The sequence below is a fragment of the Camarhynchus parvulus genome, chromosome 29 (genome assembly GCF_901933205.1).
Source record: "Camarhynchus parvulus chromosome 29, STF_HiC, whole genome shotgun sequence".
NCBI classification, from domain to species: Eukaryota; Metazoa; Chordata; class Aves; order Passeriformes; family Thraupidae; genus Camarhynchus; species Camarhynchus parvulus.
In genome coordinates, this window is record NC_044599.1 from 531,790 (window position 1) to 558,993 (window position 27,204).

At 66.8% G+C, this 27,204-nt stretch overlaps 3 protein-coding genes across 3 annotated transcripts in view; all 3 read left to right on the forward strand.

Moving 5' to 3' along the window:
- Nucleotides 1–27,204, forward strand: part of ATF1 (activating transcription factor 1) — a 450,302-nt gene that overhangs the window by 88,016 nt on the left and 335,082 nt on the right. The window lies entirely within an intron of this gene.
- TESPA1 (thymocyte expressed, positive selection associated 1) lies at nt 2,235–4,759 on the forward strand. Its single transcript, XM_030966983.1, has 8 exons — nt 2,235–2,415; nt 2,521–2,563; nt 3,001–3,041; nt 3,129–3,182; nt 3,393–3,429; nt 3,535–3,684; nt 3,797–4,005; nt 4,254–4,759. Exons 1-8 carry the CDS (start codon nt 2,235–2,237, stop codon nt 4,490–4,492), a joined length of 954 nt encoding a protein of 317 aa, XP_030822843.1. The 3' UTR covers nt 4,493–4,759.
- Nucleotides 18,503–21,082, forward strand: NEUROD4 (neuronal differentiation 4). Its single transcript, XM_030967205.1, is given in 3 exon segments — nt 18,503–18,643; nt 19,957–20,862; nt 20,864–21,082. Coding segments are annotated over 2 exon segments (990 nt in total). The 5' UTR covers nt 18,503–18,643; the 3' UTR covers nt 20,948–21,082.

Genomic DNA, 27,204 nt, shown 5'->3' on the forward strand with positions numbered 1-27,204 from the left:
TTAGGGACATCCTTGGGACATTCCTGGGGGCATCCTTGGGGACACCCTTGGGACACCTTTAGGGACATTCTTGGGGACCCCCTTGGGGACATTCCTGGGGACACTCTGGGGCCAGCCGTGTGCGGGATGTGGCGGGGGGGGGACAGGACGGGGCCGTTCTCCCGCTCCCAGCCCGGAGCGGGGCCGGCGAGGGGCGAGGGCGGAGGGATCTGTCCAGGGTGGTGTCTGTCCCTCCTGGGGACGTGTCTGTCCTTCCAGGGGACGTGTCCATCCCTCCTGGGGCATCTGTCCGTCCTTCCAGGGCTCTTCCCATCCTTCCAGGGCTATTCCCATCCTTCTCAGGAATATTCCCGTCCTTCCAGGCCTCTTTTCATCTTCCCAGAGCTCTTTCCATCCTTCCCAGGGTTGTTCCCGTCCCCCCCGGGGTTATTCCCGTCCCCCCCGGGGTTATTCCCGTCCCCCCCGGGGTTATTCCCGTTCTCCCCAGGGATGTTCCCGTCCCCCCCCGGTTCCTGCCCCCCCTCCCGGGCCAGCCTGAAGGATCGCTTAATTCGGGGCTTTATCCACTTTAAACACTCCCGGGCTAAAAATATCCCGAGGCGCGGGCGCGGCGCTGCCGGCCCGGAGCTGCTGGAGCTGCTTTGCCTTTTTTGACGGGATCGCGGCTGGGGCAGCGCCCGGGGCTCGCTCGGGTCACTGTCACTGTCACTGTCACCGGTGGCACCCGCGCCTCGGGGACACGGGCCTGGGGACCGAGGTGCTGGGGTGTGCGGGTGCTGGGGATTCCAGATCCTGGGGATTCCGGATCCTGGGGATTCCTGGCCCTGGGGATTCCGGATCCTGGGGATTCCTGGCCCTGGGGATTCCAGATCCCGGAGTCCCAGACTCCTGCAGATTCCAGTTCCTGGGGGATCCAACCCTTGGGGTCCCCAGATCCTAGGGATTCCAGCTCCAGGGGATCCCAGCTTGTTGAGATCCCAGCTCCTGACGACTCCAGCTCCTTGGGGACCCCTTGGAATGGATGAGGGGCCAGGGCTGGCAGCTCAGTGGCCGTGAGGTGAGTGCTGTCCCCACACTGGGGGTGTCCCTGTCACCCTGTGCTGTCCCCACGCTGGCACTGGAGGTGCCATCCCAGCTTGGAAAACAATGCCAGGGAAAGCCCCTCCTTGTCACCCCCCAAAGCCGGGGTGGCTTCACCATCAGCCCCTTCCCTTGGGAAGACTGGGGACCCTTTGGGAAGGTTTGGGACACCTTGGGAAGGTTGGGGACCCTTTGGGAAGGTTTGGGACACCTTGGGAAGGTTGGGGACCCTTTGGGAAAATTTGGGACCCTTTGGGAAAGTTGGGGACACCTTGGGACAATCAGGGATCCTTTGGGAAGATCAAGAGCCCTCTGGGAAGGTTGGGGACCCTTTGGGAAGATCAGGGGACCCTTTGGGAAGGTTGGGGACCCTTTGGGAAGATCAGGGACCCTTTGGGAAGGTTGGGGACCCTTTGGGAAGGTTGGGGATGCTTTGGGAAGGTTGGGGACCCTTTGGGAAGGTCGGGGACACTTTGGGAAGGTTGGGGATGCTTTGGGAAGGTCAGGAACCCTTTGGGAAGATCAGGGACCCTTTGGGAAGGTTGGGGACACTTTGGGAAGGTTGGGGATGCTTTGGGGAGCCGGGGACTCCTCAGGTGGTGCCAGGGGGTGCCCGGGCTGCCCTCAGGAGCTTTTCCCGCAGCGGTGGCAGATGTGGGGTGACGTTTGAGCTTTGGGCTGTTGATTTTTTTTTAATTTCCTCTTCCAAGCCGATGAGTTTCCTCCTGCTGCGCTGACGGCGGATGGGGGCCGGGCGGGGCCCGGGGGGGGCAGGAGGCGGCTGCCCACGGGGCCTGGAGGGGCACAGGGAGCTGCCCACCCACCCCTGGAGCCGGTCAGTGCCGAGGGGTCTGGGATATTGGGGGATTTGGGATTTGGGATTTGGGATTTGGGGATTTGGGATAGAGGAGAGCTGCCCACCCATCCCCAGAGCCGGTCAGTGCCGAGGGGTCTGGGGTTGGGGATTTGGGGATTTGGGATTTGGGGATTTGGGATTTGGGGATCTGGGGAGCTGCCCACCCACTGCCCCGAGCCCACCCTGAACTGCCCCGAGCCCACCCTGCCCATGCCCGTGCAACCCCCGTGGCTCCCCCCACCCCCCGGTCCCTCACGTCCCTCCTGTCCCCCAGGGACCCCCCCGGGCCCCCCCGGCCATGGAGGGACCCTCGGTGCTCGGCCCGTCCTGGCGGCAGAGCCGGGGCTGGCGCAGCCCCGAGGGAGAGCGGGAGCAGGAGGAAGAGGAGGAGGAGGAAGAGGAGGAAGAGGAGGAAGAGGAGCAGGAAGCGGCCGCTGTGGCCTGGGAGCCGCCAGAGCCGCACCGCGCTGTCCTGGAAGGTCACGGTCACCCTGGGGTGCGGGGGGACCCCGGGCTGGGTCCCCTCAGGGCCTCTGTGTCCCCCCCAGGTGTCCCCAGACCCCACGGCCTCTGTGTCCCCCCAGGAGGTCTCTGCTGCAGGGTCCGACCGTGGCTGCGGGACTGCGGGTGAGGGGGGACACGGGGGTCACCGCCCCCCACCCAGGGGATTTGGGGAGGGGGCGAGGCTCTGGTTTGGAGCTGCACATGGCAGTGGGGGGAGGTGGGGACAGCGATGTGTGACCCCGAGGTGGCCACACCGCGATGTCCCCAGGCCTGTGGGGTGGTGGCACCTTCCCCCCCGCGCCGCCTTGGGGGTCTCACGGGGGTCTGGGGTCCCTGGGGTCGGGGATGTGCCGAGGAGACCCAAAAACGAGCACAGCCCCCGCCTGTCCCCTGCGTGTCCCCTGCGTGTCCCCTGCGTGTCCCTGTCCCCACCCCGCCACGCTCTGCTGTCCTGTGCCACCTCAGTGCCCCGGGACGGGCTCGGGGCTCGGGTCGGGGCCGTGACCGGGCCGTGACCGGGCCGTGACCGGGGCCGTGACCGGGGCCGTGCTCTGGCGCAGGGCGGCGCCGCTGGACGAGCCGGGATCGCCGGGACCCTGCGGTACGCCAGCCCTGTCCCCAAGGCCCACGGGGCGGTGGCTCTGGGGGTCCCCGGGGTGTCGCAGAGCGTCCCCTCCCTCTCCCGCAGGGTGCGGCAGCAGCGGGACGAGCCTGGAGGACGAGCTGGGCCTGGCAGCTGAAGGTACCGGCCTGTCCCGGGCTCCCCGCGGTGTCACCGCCACCCCCCGAGGGGACGCGGGGCTGGGGACAGCCACCATCGGCTCCTCCAGGCGGGCTCGGCTGTGGCGGGGCTGTCCCCAAGCTCTGCGTCCCCCCGGGGCTGTGACAAGAGCGGGACGTGTCCCCAAACCAGCCGAGTCACCTCCTGCTGTCCCCCCGCTCCTTTTTCCAGCTGTGCTGCTCCCGGGGAGCCCCCAGGCCGCGGGCAGGTGAGATTTGGGGTCTGGGGGGGCTGGCAGGGCAGGGCAGGGCAGGGCAGGGCAGGGGACACTGTCCCCCGTGTGTCCTGCTGGCACTGTCCCCTCCCCACGTAGGAGTCAGTGGGACCGGCGGGTCAAGCCTGGGGACAGCGCGGCCTCCAGTGTCCCCTGCAGTGTCCCCTGCAGTGTCCCCTCCAGTGTCCCATCCGGTGTCCCTTCCAGTGTCCCCTGCAGTGTCCCCTGCGGTGTCCCCAGCAGCTCCAGGTAGGGTCGGGGCCCCCGGGGGATCAGTGTCCCCCCGGTGTCCCCTCGCGGGGGATCCGTGTCCCCCCGGTGTCGCCGCTCGGGGCTGAGGCGGGGCTGTCCCCTGTCGCAGCCTGCCCGCCGTGCTGGCCTGGTGGCACTCGGACGCCGAGGAGATCCTGCACAGCCTGGGCTTCGTGGGCAGCGACCCGGGGGTGGCCTCGCGGGTCCCCCCCCGCTTCTTCTCGGGCCCGTCCCGCGCCAGCGGCATCGACCTCGGGCTCTTCCTGCGGGCCCAGGCGCGGCGCCTGCAGCTGGAGGATCCGTGCCTGCTGCTGGCCAGTGCGTGCCACGCTGTCCCCGCTGTCCCCTGTCCCCGCCCCGCCAGCGGCCCTATGGGGGGCGTGGGGAAAGCTCGCGTGCCTCAGTTTCCCCGGGCGGGAATCGGGGATCACCCCCAGCCCCCCGAGCTGTGCACTAACTGCTCCTATCGGCGGTGGGAAATCGCTGCCGTGCCTCAGTTTCCCCAGGTGGGAGGGGACCCTCCCATGCCCCTCCGAGCCCCCCTGACCCCCCGATGTCGCCCCCAGGTCGCTTCCAGCAGGTCCAGGCCCTGGCTGCCACGGCCGACGCTTTCTTCTGCCTCTACTCCCACGTGTCGCGAACCCCCCTGCAGCGCCTCGCCCCCCCCCGGCCCTGTCGCGACATCCCCGACAGCGCCGGGGAGCGCCTGAAGCGCGCGGTGTCCTCGCTGTGCCTCTACACGGGGCGGGGACACAGCGGTGACACCACGCGGGGGGCGACCCCCGGCCCGGACGGGACCCCCTAGGGCTGGCGAGGGGACGGCGACACGGACACGGCGTCCCCGAGGCCACCCCGAGCGGGGACAGCTCGGGGACACCCCGAGCGCTCCTGTCCCCATGGCCGGGGGCTCTGGGGGGCTCCGTGCCCGGAGGGAGCAGCGCGGGGGGACACAGGGGAGCCGCGGGGCGATGTCACCAGCAGGGTGGCGGTCACCCCCCGGCGACCCCCGGGGCTGCGACCCCCGGGCCAGCCCGGCCTCGGCTCTCGGTGCCACCCGGGGGACACGGCGAGGCCGGGGGACACCGCGCTGGGCTGCGGGGGGGTCCCCGAGCCCCCCGAGCCCCGAGGAACGGCAGAGTCCTGCGAGCTGGAGGAGGTGAGGAGGAGGAGGAGGAGGAAGGGTCCCCCGATCCCCAGGGATCGTATGGGACCCCCCCGCCCCAGGGCTGGCGGTCACCCCCGCGGTGAGGACAGACGGGGAAGGGACAAGGACAGGAGATGCTGGGTGTGGCAGAGGGGACCGAGCTGTCCCTGCCCACCCCCGGCCACCCAGGGGTCCCCCTGTGCCACCCACCCTGAGCTGGGGACCCCCGTGCGGACCCTGAGCTGTCCCTGCCCACCCTGGCAGACCCCCCCTCAATGGGGGTCGGGCCCAGCTCCTGGCTGGGACAGGGGAGGGGCTCTGAGGGTTGGGGTCTGCAGCTCTGGGCTCTGCCGGCCCCAGAGGCACAGCTGGGCACAGCTGGGCACAGCTGGAGGGGTCCCCCATCCCTGGAGGGTCTCTGGGCTGGATGAGGACCCCAAAAGGGGCGCCGGGATGGGGTGGGGGGTCCTCGGTTCATTGCGCTGGACCCCAGGAGAGCCCCCAGCCCCATTCCCCCCAGCCCCGGCAGAGCCGGCAGGACACGAGGGGCAGCGTTTGGGATCGGCTTTATTTGGGACGTGCGGGGCGGGGAGGGGGAGCCTGGAGCGGGGAAAGCCTCGGGACGAGCCGGGAGCTTCGGCGGGGCAGCGGGCTCCGTCCCCGCGGCCCGGGGAGCGCGGGGTGCTTGCGCGGTGCTCGCGGCGCTCCACGGCTCACCTGGAAAAGAGAAAACAGCAGAGCTGAGCCCCGGCCCAGCCCCCCCGTCCTACCTTGGGACCCCCCAGCCGCCCCCCACCCCCCCAGGCGCGGGGAGGGGCCGGGGGCCGTTGTGGGGCGCTGCCCGACCCCCCGTGCGCACCCGAGGACGTGGTAGCCCAGATGGGTCAGCACCCAGTTGATCGTGTCCGTGAGAAGAGACAGGGCCCCGTCATTCTTCTTTCCTCCCTGCGCCTCTGCGGGGGCAAAACCGGGGGTCTCCAGCACCCGAGGGGCTCCTTGCCCCCTCCTCAGGGTCCCCAACCCACCCAGAGCGGTGGCACTGATGCCCAGCACGTCCTGACCCCCGTGTGACACCCCAGCAGTGCCACTGTCCCCTGTCCCGGCCCTGTCTGTGCCCGGGGGGGTCTGACCCGCCCGTTCCCTCCCATCGGAGCCAGGACAGGGATTTGGGATCCTTCCCAACCGTCGGGAACAAACTGACCCGGCAGCAACAACCCCGCCTTGGAACAGAGACAGAACCCAAAGATCTGCCCTTCCCTGGGGGCTCGGGGGGGTTTGGGGGACTTACAACCTGCCAGTTTGTTTGCCAGTTCCACCAGGGCGTCCACGTTGAGCTCCTCCAACTGCTCAGAACCCTCTTCGGGTTCCTCAGACTCCTCCGGGCTCTCTTCAGGATCCTCTGATTCCTCCGGGCTCTCTCCGGATTCCTCAGACTCTTCAGAGCTCGCTTCGGGTTCCTTGGATTCTTCGGGGCTCTCTTCAGGATCCTCAGACTCCTCAGGGCTTGCTTCGGGATCCTCAGACTCTTCAGAGCTTGCTTCGGGATCTTCAGACTCTTCAGGATCCTCAGACTCCTCAGGGCTCTCCTCGGCTTCCTCGGGCTCTGCGGGGCTCACCTCGAGCTCCTCTGCCTCCTCAGGTTCCTCAGTGGGGTCCAGCAGTGCATGGGGTTCCTCCTCGGGTTCCTCAGTGGGATCCAGCAGCAGCCCCAGCAGCTCGTGGGGTTCCTCCTCAGGTTCCTCAGTGGGGTCCAGCAGCGCATGGGGTTCCTCCTCAGGCTCCTCAGTGGGGTCCAGCAGCGCATGGGGTTCCTCCTCGGGTTCCTCAGTGGGGTCCAGCAGCAGCCCCAGCAGCGCATGGGGTTCCTCCTCAGGTTCCTCAGTGGGGTCCAGCAGCTCGTGGGGTTCCTCCTCAGGTTCCTCAGTGGGGTCCAGCAGCGCATCGTGGGGTTCCTCCTCAGGCTCCTCAGTGGGGTCCAGCAGTGCATGGGGTTCCTCCTCGGGTTCCTCAGTGGGGTCCAGCAGCTCATGGTGTCCCACATGGGGGTCCAGCAGGTTGCCGAGCTCCGCCAGGAGCCCGTCTGAAGTCGGCTCCTCCACGGGGCCTGCGGGAGGAACAGGAGAGGTGGCATCGCCCACCTGGGCGGGGGTCGGGAGCCCCGGGACCCCTCCCCTGTTTGGGGACACCCCGGGCACCCTGACCTCCCTCCCGTACCCCCCAGAACCCCCCAGCGCCACCCCAACGCCACCCCGGTGCCACCCCGTGTCCCCGGCTCACGGGCAGTGGCCAGGCTGCCGGCGAGCCCGGCCAGCAGCAGCGCTGCCCAGAGCTTCAGCATCGCGGCCATTCCGGGCACGGACGGGATCGCGGCCGGGAGAGCCGGGGATGAGCCGGCAGCGGGGGCTCTGTGCCTTATGAAGGGGCTGGGGCACGGCTCGGGCACGTGGGCATTTTCCAGGTGTGGCCAGGTGCCCCTGCCAGGGCGGGATTAGCCCGGATTAGCCCCACAGCCCCCCCGGGCCAGCCCAGCCCCAGCCCGGGGCAGTTCCTGATCCCCCCAGAACTCCGTGGATCCCGCTCCAGAGCATCCCAGAGCACCCCAGAGTGTCCCAGGGCACCCCAGAGCGTCCCAGGGCACCCCTGGTGACCCCACACACCCTCCCAGGCTCCCCCACTCTCCAGCACTGGGTTTTCAGGCACCTGATGGGAAAAGGACAGGAGGGGACATTTGGGGACATGGGATGGAGGGACAGAGGGGATGGGGGGACATGAGGATGGAGGGACATGGAGGACATACGGCTAGGACAGGGTGTGACCATGGACTGGACACAGCAAGGACATGGAATGACCACGGCCTGGACACAGGCCAGGACAGAGTGACCACGGGCTGGAGAGGCCAGGACAGGGAGTGACCATGGGCTGGACATGGGCTGGACAAAGCAAGGACATGGAGTGACCACGGGCTGGACATGGGCAGCGCACAGAGTGAACAAGGGCTGGACATGGCCAGGACATGGAATGACCACGGCCAGGACACAGAATGAGCACAGGCTGGACACAGCAAGGACATGGAATGGCCACAGCCTGGACACAAGGCAGGACAGAGTGACCACGGGCTGGGTCCGTGCCAGGACACGGCGGGCAGAGCCGTGCCCCTCGGGAAATGAGGATGAATCCTCCCCGGAGCTGCTGGAGAACAATTCCCGAGCGGGGCCGGGCCGTGCCGGGCTCCGGGGCAGGAGCAGCCGAGCGTGGCCGGCCCCGCTCAGAGCGGGACGCGCTCGGCTGAGCCCGGCTCGGGAAAAGGCTTAGGCGGAGCTTTAGGGAATGATTGATTGATTGATTGATTGATTGATGACAACTCTGAGGGATGGGGGATTCAGGGATGGGTCCTGAAGGGGCTCCGGGTCCTGCAGGGCGGGTGTGGGGTGGGAATGGGGTGAGGAATGGGATGGGGGATGGGATTGGGGATAGGAATAGGGGATGGGGATGAAATTGGGGATGGAATTGGGGACGGACTGGGCTGGGAATGGGGATGGAACTGGGGAGGGAATTGGGGATGAATGTGGACAGGGATGGGGCAGGACGCGGTGCCCGTGGGGACGGAATCGGGGCTGGATGGGCCTGGATGTGGTTGCAGTGGGAACAGAGAACAGCCCGCACCAAATGCAGCCCCAAATGTAGGACACGGGGCCCGGCTGGCAGCTCCCCCCGCTCCTTCCCTGCCCCCCCAGCAGCTCCTGCTCCCCGTGGGAAGCGGCTCCCACAGCTTGGCCACATCCTTCCTCTTGGCTGCCGAGCCGGGGGATGAATCCTGGGTGGTTTCCATCATCCCAGCGCCCGAGGGAGGATTTGTGCCACCTTCCTGCCTGTTCCTGGTGCCTCAGAGAGCCCCGTTCATTCCCGGTGGGAACAGGAGGGCGAGGAGAGCCCAGCCGTGCCCCGGGCAGGGATTTGGGGCAGCCAGATCCGGGAGGCAGAGCCAGAGCCCCCAGCAGGGAGTTGGAATCCTGGAGCAGGGAGTTAATCCCCAAACGCCCTCGCGGGGAGGCAGAAACACCTCACGGCAAGAGGAGCCTCTTTGTGCTGCTCCAGCACCCAGAAGTTCCCCGTCCCTGCGGATTAATTAATCCTAAATGGCACCAAAATCCCCCTAAAACCCTCCTGGGAAGCACCGTGGGCTCTGAGGTGTCCATGAAATGTGCTGGAGCTGCTGATCTCTCCATGGAGAGCTGGAGGAAGATGTCCCAGCGTGTCCCCAACCCCATCCTTGTCCCAGCCTGGTTCTGGGTGGGATGGGACCGGCCCAGGGTGTCTCAGAGGTTGGTGACATCCACCATGGATGGGTGACATCCCCAGGGGTTGGTGGCACCCTCAGGGGTTGGTGACATCCACCAGGGATGGTCCCTGAGCCCAGCTCTGCCCACCGAGGCTCTCCCAGAGGTGTCCACAGCCCCTGCAGGCTCTCCCAGCTAATCCCGGGTTTATTTCTGGGCTGAACCGGGGTCAGGCAGAGCCAGGGCAGGGAATGGGAACCGGGATGGGAACTGGGATGGGGCTGGCACGGGGGGGTCCCGGACACACCTTGGGTTGGGGTCCCACACGGTCCCAGGTGAATCCCAGAGCAGCCGGGTCCATCCCGGGGCAGCCCCAGTGGAATGGAGCCCTCCCCCTGCTTTTGGGATGTGACCCCGGTGCCCAGGTGGGATGGAACTCTTCCCCCCAGCATTTGGGGTTCAACCCCAGTGCGATGGGACCCTCCCCCCGGGATTTGGGATGCGCCCCGGTGCCAGAGGGGCTGCGGGGATAATCCTAGCTGTATGTCCACCATGTCCCTCCATCCTTATGTTTCCCCATCCCCTCTGTCCCTCCATCCTCATGTCCCCAGATGTCCCCCAAATGTCCCCAAATGTCCCCCAAATGTTCCCTCCTGTCCTTTTCCCATCAGGTGCCTGAAAACCCAGTGCTGGAGAGTGGGGGAGCCTGGGAGGGTGTGTGGGGTCACCAGGGGTGCCCTGGGACACTCTGGGGTACCCTGGGATGCTCTGGGGTGCCCTGTGACGCTCAGGGGTGCCCTGGGACACTCTGGGGTGCTCTGGGATGCTCTGGAGCGGGATCCACGGAGTTCTGGGGGGATCAGGAACTGCCCCGGGCTGGGGCTGGGCTGGCCCGGGGGGGCTGTGGGGCTAATCCGGGCTAATCCCGCCCTGGCAGGGGCACCTGGCCACACCTGGAAAATGCCCACGTGCCCGAGCCGTGCCCCAGCCCCTTCATAAGGCACAGAGCCCCCGCTGCCGGCTCATCCCCGGCTCTCCCGGCCGCGATCCCGTCCGTGCCCGGAATGGCCGCGATGCTGAAGCTCTGGGCAGCGCTGCTGCTGGCCGGGCTCGCCGGCAGCCTGGCCACTGCCCGTGAGCCGGGGACACGGGGTGGCAGCGGGGTGGCGTTGGGGTGGCGCTGGGGGGTTCTGGGGGGTACGGGAGGGAGGTCAGGGTGCCCGGGGTGTCCCCAAACAGGGGAGGGGTCCCGGGGCTCCCGACCCCCGCCCAGGTGGGCGATGCCACCTCTCCTGTTCCTCCCGCAGGCCCCGTGGAGGAGCCGACTTCAGACGGGCTCCTGGCGGAGCTCGGCAACCTGCTGGACCCCCATGTGGGACACCATGAACTGCTGGACCCCACTGAGGAACCTGAGGAGGAACCCCATGCGCTGCTGGATCCCACTGAGGAACCTGAGGAGGAACCCCACGAGCTGCTGGGTGGGCTGCTGGACCCCACTGAGGAACCCGAGGAGGAACCCCACGCACTGCTGGACCCCACTGAGGAGCCTGAGGAGGAACCCCATGCGCTGCTGCTGCTGGACCCCACTGAGGAACCTGAGGAGGAACCCCATGCACTGCTGGACCCCACTGAGGAACCCGAGGAGGAACCCCATGCGCTGCTGGGGCTGCTGCTGGACCCCACTGAGGAACCCGAGGAGGAACCCCGGGAGCTGCTGGGGCTGCTGCTGGATCCCACTGAGGAACCTGAGGAGGAACCCCATGCACTGCTGGACCCCACCGAGGAACCCGAGGAGGAACCCCATGCGCTGCTGGACCCCACTGAGGAACCTGAGGAGGCAGAGGAGCTCGAGGTGAGCCCCGCAGAGCCCGAGGAAGCCGAGGAGAGCCCTGAGGACTCTGAGGATCCTGAAGAGTCTGAAATCCCGAAGCAAGCTCTGAAGAGTCTGAGGAACCCAAGGAGAGCCCAGAGGAGTCTGAGGATCCTGAAGAGAGCCCTGAGGAGTCTGAGGATCCTGAAGAGAGCCCTGAGGAGTCTGAGGATCCTGAAGAGTCTGAAGATCCCGAAGCAAGCTCTGAAGAGTCTGCGGAACCTGAAGAGAGCCCTGAAGAGTCTGAGGATCCTGAGGAGAGCCCCGAAGAATCCGAGGAACCCGAAGAGGACTCTGAGGATGTGCAGGAGCTCAACGTGGACGCCCTGGTGGAACTGGCAAACGAACTGGCAGGTTTGCAAGCCCTCCAAAACCACCTGAACCCCCAGGGAAGGGCAGATCTGGTTTGGGACCCCCAAACCCCCTCGAGCCCCCAGGGAAGGGCAGATCTTTGGGTTCTGTCTCTGTTCCAAGGCGGGGTTGGCGCTGCCGGGTCAATTTGTTCCCGAGGGTTGGGAAGGATCCCAAATCCCTGTCCTGGCTCCGATGGGAGGGAACGGGCGGGTCAGACCCCCCCGGGCACAGACAGGGCCGGGACAGGGGACAGTGGCACTGCTGGGGTGTCACACGGGGGTCAGGACGTGCTGGGCATCAGTGCCACCGCTCTGGGTGGGTTGGGGACCCTGAGGAGGGGGCAAGGAGCCCCTCGGGGTGCTGGAGACCCCCGGTTTTGCCCCCGCAGAGGCGCAGGGAGCCGAGAAGAACGAGGGGGCCCTGTCTCATCTCATGGACGCGCTTAACCGGCTGGTGAACCGTCTGAGCAACCTCGTCTTCGGGTGCGCACGGGGGCTCGGGCAGCTGCCCCGAGGTCAGCGCCCCACAACGGCCCCCGGCCTCTCCCCGCGCCTGGGGGGGTGGGGGGCGGCTGGGGGGTCCCAAGGTAGGACGGGGGGGCTGGGCCGGGGCTCAGCTCTGCTGTTTTCTCTTTTCCAGGTGAGCCGTGAGCGCCGCGAGCACCGCGAGCACCGCGAGCGCTCCCCCGGGGCCGCGGGACGGAGCCCGCTGCCCCCGCCGAGCTCCCGGCTCGTCCCGAGGCTTTCCCCGCTCCAGGCTCCCCCTCCCCGCCCCGCACGTCCCAAATAAAGCCGATCCCAAACGCTGCCCCTCGTGTCCTGCCGGCTCTGCCGGGGCTGGGGGGAATGGGGCTGGGGGCTCTCCTGGGGTCCAGCGCAATGAACCGAGGACCCCCCACCCCATCCCGGCGCCCCTTTTGGGGTCCTCATCCAGCCCAGAGACCCTCCAGGGATGGGGGACCCCTCCAGCTGTGCCCAGCTGTGCCCAGCTGTGCCTCTGGGGCCGGCAGAGCCCAGAGCTGCAGACCCCAACCCTCAGAGCCCCTCCCCTGTCCCAGCCAGGAGCTGGGCCCGACCCTCATTGAGGGGGGGTCTGCCAGGGTGGGCAGGGACAGCTCAGGGTCCGCACGGGGGTCCCCAGCTCAGGGTGGGTGGCACAGGGGGACCCCTGGGTGGCCGGGGGGTGGGCAGGGACAGCTCGGTCCCCTCTGCCACACCCAGCATCTCCTGTCCTTGTCCCTTCCCCGTCTGTCCTCACTGCGGGGGTGACCGCCAGCCCTGGGGCGGGGGGGTCCCATACGATCCCTGGGGACCCCCCGGTCCCATCCCCCACGCACGGGAGCGCTGTGGGGGCCGAGGTTTGGATTGGCAGCTCTGACACCCCCCGGCTGTGCCCGGGGGGGGCGGGGGGCTGCGGTTTCCATGGCGACGACGATGAGGTGGCAGCTCCGTGGGAAGCGGCAGATCGGGGTTGGGGGGGGGGGGAGCAGCTCTGGGGTTTTTGGGAGCCGTGGGACCCTCCCGAGGGACCCCCCGGGATCAGCCCGGTCCCGGTTCCGTCAGCCCTCGGGGTCGTCCCCCCCAAAAACCCCGCAGGGACACGCGGCTGGGCTGGTGCCCACTGGTTTCCAGTTTGGGAGCCCAGTAAAGGGCGCCTGGTTCCGTTTCCACTCCCTGGTCACCCCCAACTCCCTCAGCTCTCCAAGGTTGGGGGAACACCCGAAATTTGTGATTTTCCCCTCAATAAATCCCCTCTAGGAACAAACCCGGCCCCTCCCGGCGCAGGGAAATGCCTCATGCCGGTGTGAAGAGCTGCCTCATCCTCACCCTCCTCCTCCTCCTCTCTGGCTGACATCTCACCGCGCCTCCTCCCACCGCTGCCGGGCAGCTTTTTACCCAAACCCGGCGTTTTTTGGGCCGTTTTTGCAGGGAAAGGCGCCTGGTGCCAGCTCTGGGATGTGGAGCCGGCCCCGGGACGCGGAGGGGGCGGGAAAATGAATTCGGTGCGGGCGCCCAGCGCAGGTGAGAGAATTCACAGCTTCACAGAAATCTGCTTTTCCGGCTGCCTTGGTTGGGGGTTTTTTCTGTTTTTTTTCCCCAGGAAAAGGCTCGCGGGGAGCAGGGCCGGGCTCGGCGCTGCCGCAGCGGGGACGTCCCCAGCGAGGTGGCACAAGTCGCTGTCATTGTCCCCGAGGGGGAACCGAGCGTGATTTGGGGCTCCGGCTGCTGGGGTGGGGCCACCCTGCGTGCAAATGTCACCTGGGGCGCGAGGCTGTCCCCAAATCCCGGGAATTTAATAAATAAATAAAGGACGGAGCAGGAAAATGGAGCGGACCCCACCGAGATTCGGGATCAGCAGGGTGGTGACATCCAGGTGACGTCATCAGCTGCCAGGTGGTGACGTGTGGGTGACGCCATCAGGTGCCAGGTGGTGACATCCAAACGCGTGACCGCCTGCAGGCTCCCGGGATGTCCCCGCCCGGAGCGGTGGCACCAAAAGGCTGCGGTGTCCCCAGTAAAGGGAGTGGGGGGCACTGGGGACACTGGGGACACTGGGGGGGGGGTCGGTTCCAGCCCCCACCCCGCCCCTCCGAGGGCAGGGAAGGTTTGTCCTGGCTCTGAAGGCCGGGCTGGGGATGGATGGATGGATGGATGGATGGATGGATGGATGGATGGATGGATGGATGGATGGATGGATGGATGGGGTGGGGGTGGCTCTGGGGGTCCCTCGGATGGAGCACAAGGAGCCCCCCGGGATGTCCCCTCCATCCCCGGGCCCCTCGGGAGCCGCCCCGGATCAGCCGGGCTGCGGATCCTGGAGCCGCAGCCTCAGCCAGGACCCGACTCGGAGCAGCCGCGCTGGGAGGAACCGATCCTAATTAATTTCTGTTCTTCGAGTAATTAATGGATTTGCCTGGGAAGGCCGGGGAAATCCCCGCTCCCTGCACGGAGCCGCGCGGGGAGCCGGGGGTGCCCCGGGATCTCTGCCCGAGCTCCCCCCGATCCCGGTGTCCGCGGAGGGGCCGGGGCCGCCCGTCCCGGGGGATTTTGGCGGAGCTGGCGCGGATCCCCGCTCCCTCCGGGAATGCCGGCGCTGCTCCACGCCTGGGCCGCGGCCAGGCTGGCCCAGGTGTCGCCGCGGGCCCCGGGGACAGCCGGGGCCGTTCCGGGGGGGTTCGGCAGCCCCGGCTGCGGAGCCGCGGGACAGGGGCGGCAGCTGGGCGAGGACGCTGCCAAACGGGCAAAGCCGTGCCCGCAGCTCAACATCTGGGGCCCGCGGTCGCCGTCCAGCCAGCAGTGCCCCCGCCTGTGCCAAGGCCGCCTCCTCCGCCTCCTCCGCCTCCTCCTCCTCCTCCTCCTCCTCCTCCTCCTCCTCCTCCTCCGAGCCCGGCCGGGGGCGGCGCGGCTGGGGAGGAACCTTTTCAATGGCCTGGGAATGTCGCGATAGGAGGAACCGGTCCCAAGAAAGGGGGACACCCCCCTGTGGGGATCCCCCGGGGGTCTGAGGGGTGTCCGTGGCCCCAAACAGCAGAGGGGGCACCCAGGGGTGCGGGGTGCGCCTGTCCCGGTGTCCCAGGACCCCAGGGCTGTGCTGGGCCTCCCGTCCTGGGACCCTAAATCCCCCCGGCACCCCAAATCCTGACTCTCCAAATCCCCCCAGGGCAGTGCCAAACCCCAAATCCTGACTCTCCCAATCCTCTCGAGCCCCTCATCCCACCCGCGGATCCCAGCCTGGACAGGCCCCGGCTCCCCCAAATCCCCGCGGCCGCCGGGGTGGGGGCGCTGGGGACCCCCCGAGCGGGCCGGGGACCCCGGGGGGGGGGGCTCGGCTGCTGAGGGCTCCCGCCAGCAGAGGTCAGCTCCGGCCCGGGGATGCGGGAGCCGCTCGCGTGCGGCTCCATGTGCGGCTCCCGGTCTGATTCCGTGTGATTCCATGTGCGGTTCTATGGGTGATTTCCTGACTGATTCCATGGATGATTCCCGGTGTGATTCCTGGTGTGATTCCATGTGATTCCCTGTGTGATTCCATGCGCAATTCCCAATCTGATTCCCTGTCATTCCATGGATAATCCCTGTGATTCCATGGATGATTCCCACTCTGACACCCTGTGTGATTCCCTGTGCGCTGCCACCTCCCCTCGGGGGGTGACACGAGGGACTCCAGCCCACCCAGGACCCCCCACAAGCCACATCCCAGCAGGAAAAGCCCCTCTGAGGTTGTTCTGCTCCAAAAAGTTCTTTTTTCCCTGCCTCTTTCTAGGGGATGCACGCCCCCCACTCCTTCCCAGCTCTGGGAAACCGGAGCAGGAAAATGGGGAAGGGGAACCTGAGCAAGGGGAAACTGAGGCAGGAGCCGTCCGAGAGGTTCAGCCCCGCACATCTCAGGCACTCCCCACCCTGTCACCCACACCCGCAGGTTTTGGGAGGTCAGGAGGTCCCCCCCGAGCATCACCCGCAGGTTTTGGGGGGTCAGGAGGTCCCCCCGAGTGTCCCCAGCCCCTGACGGGTCCCTTGTCCAGCACCAGCATTTCCACAATTTCCACCGGGGTGGGCAAATTTCCCCCGGAGCCTCGGGGACCCCGCGGTTGGATCGCCCGGGGTGGGGGGGGGGTTGGATACCCCAAAACTCAGCCGAGGGGACCCCGGGGACAGCGTCTCTTTGTCCCCAACGCCCCCACGCCTCCTCCCGCCGCTGCCGCCATCGCTCAAAGTGACAAGCACGGGTCAGCGAGCGCTGGCCGCAGCCCCCCGCCCTCCCCAAGCCCGGGGCCCCCCAGCCCCTCATTTCTCCCTAATTGCATTCCCCAGTGTTATGCAAACGAGGCGGCCCGGGCGCAGCTGCCGGGATTAAATTAGACCCCGTTAATACGCGCTAATTGCGCTTCCGCGCGGGCCCAGGAATTCCAGCCGGGCCAAGGGGCCTTTCCCGATATTTACCCTGGAAATTTTCCTGCCTTCCAGGCTGGGGGACTCTTTCCCGATATTTACCCTGGAAATCGCCCTCCCTCCCAGGCTGCGGCCCCGTGGGGGCACCGGGGACCCCGGCCCGGGGGGGACACGGGGACAGGGCTGGGATGCGCTCCCCTCGCTCCCAGCACCCCAAACTCGGCTCTGGCTGGGCCCGTTCCTGGGGGTGGGAAGGGAAGGGGAAAGGGAGAAAAGAAAGGAAGGGAGAAGGGAAAAAGAAAGGAAAGAGAAGGGAAGGGAAGTGGGAAAAGGGAAAGGGAAGAGGAAAGGAAGGAGAAGGGGGGAAAGGGGAAGGGGATAAAGGAAGGAGAAATGGGAAAAAGAAAGGAAGGAAAGGGAAGGGGATAAAGGAAAGGGGAAGGGAAAAAGAAAGGAAGGGGAAGAGGGATAAGGGAAGAGGAAGAAGAAAGGAAGGAGAAGGAGATAGGGGGTAAGGGGAAGGAGATAAGGGAAGGAGAAGGGGAAAAATAAAGGAAAGAAGGGAAAGGAAGAAGGGAAAGGGGGAGGGGAAAAAGAAAGGAAAGGGAAAAGGGATAAGGGAAGGGAAAGAGGAAGGGAAGAAGAAAGGAAGGAGAAGGGGATAAGAGAAAGGAAAGGGAAAAGGGATAAGGGAAGGGGAAGAAGAAAGGAAGGAGAAGGGAATAAGGGGAGGGAAGGGAATAAGGGCGGAGAAGGAGACGAGGGAAGGGACGGGAAGGAACGGGAAGGGACGGGAACATCTTTGCCGAGCGTTCCGGGGGGGCCGCGGCCGCCGTAAGCCCAACAGTTGCGGGGCCCCCGCACAATGGGCCGGGGCCGCACGCAGACAATGCCCCGCGCCCCTTGGGGGTCCCGCGGCCCCGGGGGAGCCCGGCCCGTGTCCCCCCTTCCCCGGGGCGCCCACCGGCCCCTTTGTGCGGGTGCCGGGACCTGTTGGAGCCATCTGTCAGGGGGGGCCCGCAACAGGCAGATTTATCGGCCGCAATCTGTTCCTGCCGCCCGGGCCGCGCGCCGGGAAGGGAGCCCGGAGCCGACTAATGAATTAATTAGTATTCCCCGTAATCCCGGCCTGCCGCCGCCGCGATGCCGAGCGCTCCCGGGCAGTGGGGAAGGGTCCCGCGGGGCTGGTGGGGGTCTGGGGGGCAGCGGAGGGACGAGGAGGGGGTCAGAGGGATGATTTTGGGGGTGTCATCGCTGTTCCCCAGTTCCAGCTCCTGCCCCAAGGTGGGGGAACCCCAGGTCCGAGGGGCTCCCCCAGTCCCCGGGCCAACCCAGGACCCCCGGAATTTTGGTGGGGGGGGTCATTTTCCACCCCTGCCCTCCCTTCCCGGGGGCTGCCGAGCCCCGGGGTCCCTTCCCCATCTCGGTCGGGCCCCTTCTGGCTCTGCCGAGCGCTAATTACCGCCCTTCGCTCTCTCATTACAGCCACGAGGGGGTCGCAGCCCCCGCGTCCCCCCCAGCACCCAGGCGGGAGCCGGTGTCACCCTCGGTGTCACCGGGCAGTGCCAGCAATGGGGGGACCGGTGTCACCCTCGGTGTCACCGGGCAGTGCCAGCAATGGGGGGCGGTGTCACCCTCGGTGTCACCGGGGCAGCGCCAGCAATGGGGGATCGGTGTCACCCTCGGTGTCACCGGGCAGTGCCAGCAATGGGGGGGGGCGGTGTCACCCTCGGTGTCACCGGGGCAGTGCCAGCAATGGGTGAGGGATCGGTGTCACCCTCGGTGTCACCGGGCAGTGCCAGCAATGGGGGACGGAGGGTGAGGACACCCCCGGGCCTGTGCAGCACTGGGTGAGCACGTGTCACACTCGGTGTCACCGGGGAGAGCAATGGAACCGGGGTGTCCCCGGAGTGCCCACCCAGGTCTCCCCAAGAACCGGGGGTGTAACACCCCGTGTCACCGGGGGTCCACGCCAGAGGGGTGTCCCCGAGTCCCCACCCAGGTCTCCCCAAGAACCGGGGGTGTCCCCGAGTCCCCACCCGGGGGTCCCCAAGAGCCAGGGGTGTCCCCGAGTCCCCACCCAGGTCTCCCCAAGAACCGGGGGTGTCCCCGAGTCCCCACCCAGGGCTCCCCAAGAACCGGGGGTGTCCCCCCCGCCGCTCCCCAGCCCCGGGACGCTCGGGCGCTGCCGGGGGGGTCCCGGTGGGGCCGCGGGCGGAGCCGGGCCCGGTCCCTCCCCGCCGTGGGAGGAGCCACGCGGGACCCGCGGCCGGGCAGGAGCCGCGGGCAGCGCGGAGCTCTCAAAACCGCCCGAGCGCGGAGCCGCCGGTGCCCGGTGCGCTCCCGGTGCGCTCCCCGGGGCTGACCCCGCCATGTCCCCGGGCGAGTGACACAAGCGACAGCGGCGACTCGCTGTGGTGCCCAGGTAAGGGCGGACCGGGACCCCCGGGATTCCGGTAGCGCGGTCCGGGGCTGCTCCGCGGGCGCTCGGTGCTCCCGGTACCCCCGGGCTGGCGCGGGGGGCTCTGCCCCGACGGCGGAGCTGCGGGACCCCGGCCCGGGGGGGTTTGAGCGGCCGGGGGTGCGGGGAGAGGGGCGGGATGGGGTCACAGCCGCTCCCCCGGTTCCCGTTGGGGACGGAGCCGCGGTCCCGGGGCCGGAGGGGGGGACACAAGGAGGGTTCGGTGACCCCCGGGCCGGCGGGGCTGGGGTCTCGCTGAGGATGGTGGCGAAGGAAGCGATTTCCTCGGGCAATTCCCTCTTTGTGTAATTCCTTTTTTAGTTTTTAAATCAACGTTCTGTAGAAAGAAAGCAAAATCCCCTTAAAAATTCCAGCGGGAGTTCCAAAAGGAGAACTTTCCCTGGAAATGCCGGGCAGGGCAGGGGCGCGGGGGTCCCCTCGAGAAGGGAACCCCAATTCCGGGGATTTCCTCCCGGGCTGGATCCCGGGGGCTGCGAGGAGAGGGAAGATCCCCGAGGATGGGGGGAAAGGGACCCCCGGCTGCAGCCTGGGGGGGTTTGGGGCAGATCTGCGGCGTTTTGGGGCAGATCTTACCAGAGCCATCCCCTCACCCCCAAAACGATCCTTCCCCACCCTCACCCCCCTGATTTCCCATCCTCCGCCGGACCCCCGGTGCTCCGCCAGGAGTTAATTGGGGCCGCGTGGTCCTTTGGGGATAGGACAGCAATTAACACCCTAATCCCGCCCGGGAGCCCCATCACGCATATTAAAAGTGGGATTTTCCGTGTGGGATGCTCGGGGAAGGGGAGCAGCACTTCCAGCAAAGCTGCTTAGGGGCTAAAGCTTTATGGAATGAGCCCGGGGCGGTGATGGGATTTGGGGGGGCGATTAACGGGGACCCGGGGCTGCCACCGGGGGCAAGGGGGGCTCGGGGAAGGGAAATCTCCCACCGGGAATTGCCAGCCCCCTTTTGTCACCCCCAATGTGACAGTCGGGGTGGGGGGTGTGACAAGAAGGGATTCAGGAGTGGGAACAACCCCGAAATGGGATGGTTGGAAGCTCTGGGAACGTTGCTGGAGCTCAGGGAGAGGGGTCAGCATCTCCCAGATAAAATCCTCTGGAAATTGAGAGGGAAATAGGTGGGGAAAAGGAATCCATAGGTGGGAAACAGGAATCCATAGGTGCTGGGAGCGGGCAGAAACCGCTGCTGATTTTCCCCCCGTGCTGAGGATTCTCCCTCTGGGATCCGTCCCCACGTCCCCGTCCCTCCCTTGCAGATGCCCCAGAGCTGCGCCAAGCCCTCGGACATGGCCGAGCTCGTCAGCAGCCAGGCCTGGATGGGCGAAATGCCGGCAGCCAAGGCCGAGCTGAAGGAGCAGGGGGACGCCAGGAGCGCTCCCTTCGCGCTGCTGCCGGCCCTGCCCGAGGAGCGCGACAGCGCCGAGGAGGAGGAGGAGGAGGAGGAAGAGGAGGGCGAGAAGCCCAAGAGGAGGGGCCCGAAGAAGAAGAAGATGACCAAGGCCAGGCTGGAGCGGTTCCGGGCGCGGCGGGTCAAGGCCAACGCCCGGGAGCGCACGAGGATGCACGGCCTGAATGACGCCCTGGACAACCTGCGCAGGGTCATGCCCTGCTACTCCAAAACGCAGAAGCTCTCCAAGATCGAGACGCTGCGGCTGGCCAGGAACTACATCTGGGCCCTGTCCGAGGTGCTGGAGACCGGGCAGACGCCCGAGGGGAAGAGCTTCGTGGAGATGCTGTGCAAGGGGCTGTCGCAGCCCACCAGCAACTTGGTGGCCGGCTGCCTGCAGCTGGGCCCGCAGCCGCTGTTCCTGGAGAAGCGCGAGGAGAAGCCCTGCGAGCCGGGCCTGGCCGGCCACTCCTTCGGCTACCAGGGGCTGCCCAGCCCTCCCTACGGCTCCATGGAGTCCCACCTGCTGCACCTGAAGCCGCCGGCCTTCAAGAGCCTGGTGGAGGCTTCCTTCGGGAGCCACCCCTCTGACTGCTCCACGCCTCCCTACGAGGGGCCCCTGACGCCGCCCCTGAGCATCAGCGGCAACTTCTCCCTGAAGCAGGACGGCTCCCCCGAGCTGGACAAGTCCTACCCCTTCATGGCCCACTACCCCTCAGTCGGCCTGGCCGCGGCCCACGGGCACGGCTCGCACTTCCAGGGCTCCGTGCCCCGACTACGAGATCCCGCTGGACGTCACCTTCGAGTCCTTCCCGCCCCACGTGGCCGGGGCCCAGCTCGGCGCCATCTTCAACGAGTAGCGGGGCTGGACGTGGGTTTGGGGCAGGGAGATGGCCCCAGGATGGACCCAGCATCTCTGCAGGACGTGGCCCTGAGGTGGCCGGTGCCACCGCCGCTGTCCCAGCTGTCGCCAGGAGCCACAGGAACTGCTCTGGACTCTGGATGATCATTGCTGCGTCCCCCAGAGATGCTCCCGAAGGTGTTTCCGCCTCCAGGACGTCCATCCTGACACCAAATCCAGCCCTTGGATTGTCCATCCTCTCCCTGTCCCCCTCTGGTGTGGGGACACAGCCCCTCCTGCCCCTCGGGGTGGCCGCTGTCCCTTCCCCACGTGGGGTCATGGATTTCCCAGTCCTGCAGCGGCCGGGTGGGAATGAGCCGGACACTTGCGGGAAACCAAAATGGAAATTCCCACCCCAGGGAGAACCTCTACCTTCTGCCAGCATGGATGGGGGGACAGCGTCCAGGATGGGGGACAACATCCAGGGATGGGGAGACAGTGCCCAGGGATGGAGGGACAGTGTCTAGGGACAGTGGCCCATTGCCCTGTGATGGTGGCCCATCATCCATGCAGATCCCAGTCCCTCACTGGGGTCACCATGGTCCAGCCAGGCCCTGTGGCCATCCCTCCATCGCTTTCCTCCCCAGCCTCACCACCCCTGTGCCCCACAACAGACCTGGGAACCTCGGGTGGGATCCTGCTGATCCCGTCCCGAATCCCAACGGGATTGGGATCCCACTGATCTGGATGGGATCCCACTGATCCCTCCCAGAATCCCAATTTCATTGGGATCCCACTGATCCCTCCCAGAATCCTACCTGGAACCGGAGCCCCCGACCCCCTCTCCCTTCCGGGGCCTCTCCTTTGGGTTCACAGCGTCCCCTCCCCTGCTCCTGCCGACAAAAACCTGTCTTAATTCCTGCTTTATTTATTAATTACTGTGTGTGAGGAGTCCTAATTTATTTCCTCCCGTTTTCCACGGAAATCTGGGATGTGCCCAAGGATTTTCCCCCTCTGCCCTCCAGGCTCGTAGTGGGAATTCCCTGCCTGGAGACCTTGTGGTTTTTGCCGTGCTGGTGCTCCAGGGTTATTTATTAGCCATTATTTATTTAATTTATTTCCCTCACCACCTGATTTTTTTTTTTTGCTGGTGATATTTCCCCCAATATTTCCATATTTAATGCCAAACTCCATATTTAACGGCCAGCCCGTGGATTTGGGATCCTGCCAACAGCTCCCAACTCCTCTGTGCATTTTGAGACGAGCAATAACTTTTAAATGCTATGCAACGATTTTATTTTGTTTTTTAAAGAAAATCCAGGCAACTATTTTTGATGTCCCGCTGGCCTCATGAGCTCCATTGACCAAATCTCCCCGGTTTTGTATAAAGTTGGGAATTTGGAGATGATTTGAGGCCCCTGCCCAGCCCCCGGGTCCTGGGGCTACTTCCCTTTTGTACTGAAAATGTTTTATCCTTTTGTAAAGAGACCACATTTGGGGTTTTTAGCTCAAATAAAGTCGTGGTGTTGTTTCAAGCAGCTTCCTGGGGGCTGTTGTCTCGTTTTTGGTGGGGGGTCTGGGGTGAGGGTGGGGGGCTGCCAGAGGATCTGAGCCCGCCGTGCTGGGGTCCAGCTGGGATCCCTAACCTTGGAGGGGCGTTCTGTGGGACTGGGGGGATTTGGGGTCCCAGGAATGGGGGCAGAGCAGAGCCCTGGGGGTCCCAGGACTGATTTGGGGTCCCAGGAATGGGGGTTCAGACAGCCCTGGGGGTCCCAGGACTGATTTGGGGTCCCAGGAATGGGGGCAGAGCAGAGCCCTGGGGGTCCCAGGACTGATTTGGGGTCCCAGGAACATGGGTGCAGGACAGCCCTGGGAGCACAGGGACATTCGGGGAGCTGAGATTTGTCCCAGCTGCTGCACGGAGGGGACGCGGCCGTCCTGACTTCACCCCGGCTCCTCCCCCGCGGCACCCCCGGCTTCCCCCGTCCCTCCCCAGCTGCGCCCCGACCCCTCGGCAGCGTCTGGCGGCTGTGGGGGACCCCGCGTTTCCCCCGCGTTCCCCCCGCGTCCCCTCGCACAGGGACCCCGCTCGCGTCCCGCCCCTCTGTCCCCGTTGTCCCCGCTGCCCCCGTTGTCCCCCCACCCCGCTGCCCCCCCGCCCCGCCGTCCCCCGGCCCCGCGCCGGCTGTGCCGCAGCCCGGGGGAGCCGCCGCCGCTCGGCCCCGCAAGCTGCGCCCGGCTCGCGCTGAGGGCGGGGGGCTCTCCGGGGGCCCCCGCAGCTGCAGCCGGGCCGGGGGGGGCCCTGCGGGGCCGCTCCGAGCGAGAACCGAGCCGGGAACGGGCGAGGGTGGGGGGAAGGGGGGCCTCGTGTGTCCCCAATAAAAGGGATTTAGGGACACGGATGGGGATGCGCAGAGCAGGGGTGGAACTGCCGGGGATGGACCTGCCTGGAGCGGGTTTACCTGGGAGGGGGCTCGGCCTGTCCCGCTCCGAGGGAGGTGGGGGGACCACGGGACACCAAGGTGTCACCCGGCCGTGTGTGCACGGAGGGACGCGAACGGGGGACACCAAACCGGGCTGGGACAAAAACTGGGGGCTGGGACACAAACCTCGGGCTGGGACACGAATAGGGGGCTGGGACACGAGCAGGGGACTGGGACACGAACCCCGAACTGGGACACAAACAGGGGCATGTGACACAAACTGTGGGCTGGGACACAAATCCCGGGCTGGGACACGAACCCCGAACTGGGACACCCCTGTGAGCCCCCACGCCCCCCCTGGTGCCATCGGGACCCTTCCCCAGCGATGCCCCGGCAGCCCCGGGCTGAGCACAGCGGTCTGTGCCCGCCGGGCCGAGGGTCCAGCTGTGCCCCGGCCCCCCCGGCCCCTCTGCCGCTGGCCGGGGGCCAAGCCCCGCTCGGTGCCAGCTCCCCCGGGCACGTGTGCGCCCTTCCAGCAGCCCCGGCCCGTGCCAGCAGGGCAGGAGCCGTGCCAGGCCCGCGCTGCCAGGGCACAGCTGGCCCCTGATCGCGTGGGGAGGGGGCACCCGGGGGTGGGGGTGTCCCCGTGTCCCCGCAGGACACCGGCGCGGGGGGGTGGCACTGCTGAGGAGCTGAGGGTGGGTGTGCTCACTGTGCCCAGCCCGGGGGTCGTGGGGAGGGTCCCTCATCCTCTCTGGGGGTCCCTGGACACCCCAACCCCCCCACAGGGGTCCCACAGGTAGGGGGGACATGGGGCAGGGGTCGGGGGGCAGCTTCTCCTCCCATCCCACCTGGGGAATTCTGGGGAGGGGCAGTGGGGGGTCCAGCCTGACCCATGGAGGGACATCCTGACCCATTGAGGGACACTCTGACCCATGGAGGGGACACTGACCCATGGAGGGGACACTGACCCATGGAGGGGACCCCCTCGCCCATGGAGGGGACTCCCTGTCCCCCCTCGCCCATTTGGGAGCAGCCCCCAGCCCCGGGGGTCTCGGCTCGGGGTCGCCCTGGTTTCCCGGGCAGGGTGGGGCTGCCCAGGGCTGGATAATTGCTAAGCCCCTCTAAAGCCCGGCTTTCAGGGCTGTAATTCTGATATTTGCCTGTAATCTGATAACACCGCCGGCCATGAGCTCCTAATGTGGCCGGCTCGGGAAACCGCGCGGATTTTCCCACTAAGCCGGGAGATCGGGCTCGGGGCTCTCGACTTAATCGTCTTTTCCCTCGTGGGGACGGCGGATTTTGGCAAACGAACTTTTCCTGCGGGTTGGAGGGGGCAGAGGAGCCACCGTGGTCGGGAGGGTGGAGGTGGTGGCGCCCTGGGGATGCGGGGGTTAAATGGGGTCGTGCAAGGCCGTGACCCCCAGGTGCAAACCCCCCGTCACCGTCACCCTGGTGGGCTCAGGGGCGGTGCCTGCTCTCCAGCAGCTCAGGGAGTTGGTCCTGGGTGAGGCTGTGAGGGTGGGGGGCTCCTGTGTGGGGTGTGCCATTCCTGCAGCTTCAGCAGTCTGTCTGTCTGTCTGTCTGTCTCTCCATGGATTCTATCCATCCATCTGTCCGTCCGTCCATCCATCCATCCATTCGTCCATCCATCCATCCGTCCATCCATCCCTGCACCCATCCATGGGTTCTATCTATCCATCTGTCCATCCATCCATCCATCCATCCATCCATCCATCCATCCATCCATCCATCCATCCATCCATCCATCCATCCATCCATCCATCCATCCATCCATCCATCCATCCATTTGTCCATCCGTCCATCCATGGATTCTATCCATCTGTCATCCCTGTGTCCGTCCATCCCTCCCTCCCTCCTTCTGTCCATCCGTCCGTCCATCTGTCCCTCCATCCCCTGCATGCTGCCGTCCCCAGCCAGGGCAGGACTTGTGCCCTGCGATGCCACCGCGGGCTGGCACCAGAACTGTCCCCAACCCCATCACGGCAGGGCTGGCACCGGGGCTGTTCTGCCCTTCCCGGCAGATCCCCGGAGCCCTCGCGGTGCTGGAGACCCTGGGAATGCCTGGCTGGGAGCTGGGACCCGGCAGCTGCCAAGGCAAACTGCCCCAAGCGCCGGGCTCGGGGTGGTTGTTGTGCTCTGATACAAGTTCAGGGAGCTCCCGGCTTAATCCGCGCCAGATAAACCAACAGCGCGGAGATTTGGAGTTATTGACGAAGTCTCTGCTCGGGCGAGATTAGAGCTCGGCTTAACGATGTTGCAGGAGGGTTTGGGGACGGTTTAATCAGAATTTGTACAGCAATAATCCCATCTTTAAACTCGTCCCCGGGCCAATCCCTCCCAAGTTGCGATGGGGGGAGGTGGGGAGGCCTCGGGGGCGTTTCCAGCCCAAATGAGTCGGGGGGAGGCAGAGAGGGGATGTGGGGGGATTCCTCGCTGTGGGGGTGGGCAGGGCCTGGCACGGGGTGCCCAGAGGGTCCCTGGCAGTGTCCGAGCGCTCGGAAGGGCAGGGGGAGGTGACCCTGTGACCCGGCAGGGGTGGCACTGCGTGGGCTTCGCATCCCTTTGCTGATTCCCGCGAAATCCCCGCACAAACCCCATAAATCAACACCGATCCCTGAAGCCAAACCAGCGCCGAGCCCCGGCTCCGCCATCCCCCCCCCCCAACCCTCCGCGAGCTCCTCTCCCGTGCCTCAGTTTCCCCCGGGGAACCACCGAAACCTCGCCCGGCGGGGACGCGGCGGCTTTTGTGGCTGCGCGGCGCTTTCAGGGAGCACAAAGGGGCCCCGGCGGCACAGATGGAGCCTTTCAGAGGGGAGCCGGGCTCCTTTCGCCGTCTGCCGCCGGGCGCTGCCTCCCGCCGCAATCCCCCGTAATTGAATCCGCACTTTCATAGCTCATTACCCCCCTGATGGATTGGATTAGCGGGGGCTGCGCCCGCCGGCCCCGCCGGGGAACAGTTGGGCTGCTCGGCGGCTCCGGGGTGCCCGGGGGGCCCCGGGGGCTCCGGGACACGAGCGGCAGCGCGGGGGGCAACGGACGCGACCCCGCCGTGGGTGCCCAGCGGTGCGGGCACCTCCTGGGCATCCCCGGGACCCCCTGGGCATCCCCGAAACCCCCATGGCATCTCCGGGATTGCCTGGGCATCCCCAGAACCCCCTCGGCATCCTTGAAACCCCCTGGGCATCCCCAGCAGCCCTTGGGCATCTCCGGGACCCCCCTGGGCATCCCCGGGATAGCCGAGGCATCTTTGGCACCCCCTCGGCATCCTCGGGACCCTCTCAGCATCCTTGAAACCCCCTGGGCATCCCCAGCAGCCCTTGGGCATTCTCGACACCCCCTGGGCATCCCCGGATTCACCGTGCTGAGTTCCAGGGGCGCGGGTGTGCCCCCACTGTGCCAGGGGCAGGGTGGGTGCAGTGCCCACCCCGCGGTCCCCCCGTGTCCCCACCTGGGCGACCCCTCAAAGGATGGGCTGTGGGGTGTCAGAGCCCTTGAGGGGCAAATCTGGGGTGCTGGGACCCCCGGAGGACGAAATTTGGGGTGTTGGGACCCCCGGGGACAAGGTTTGGGGTGCCGGAAGCCCCCAGGGTTTGGTTTCGTGGTTGTTCCATCCTCGGAACAGCCCCTGGAAAGGGAGGGATGGGGAGGGGGATCAGGGCGCTGCCCCTGCCCCTCTCGGGGGGGCTCTGCCTCCCCCCGCCCCAAAAGGCGGGCGGGACCCCGCAGGAGCCGCCCCCTCCCCGTGCCCGTGTCCATCTGGGACCAACGGCCGCCGCTCCCTCGTTAACCCCGCTCCGGGGGGACCCCGGCCCAGCTGCCGGCCCTGCTG

Bases quoted from the DNA above. Each gene is read 5' to 3' on its own strand.
- TESPA1 (XM_030966983.1), top strand. From the start codon at position 2,235: ATGGAGGGACCCTCGGTGCTCGGCCCGTCCTGGCGGCAGAGCCGGGGC. The intron at 3,042-3,128 runs GTACGCCAGCCC...CCTCTCCCGCAG, and splicing joins GGGATCGCCGGGACCCTGCG to GGTGCGGCAGCAGCGGGACG. The intron at 3,685-3,796 runs GTAGGGTCGGGG...CCCCTGTCGCAG, and splicing joins GGTGTCCCCAGCAGCTCCAG to CCTGCCCGCCGTGCTGGCCT.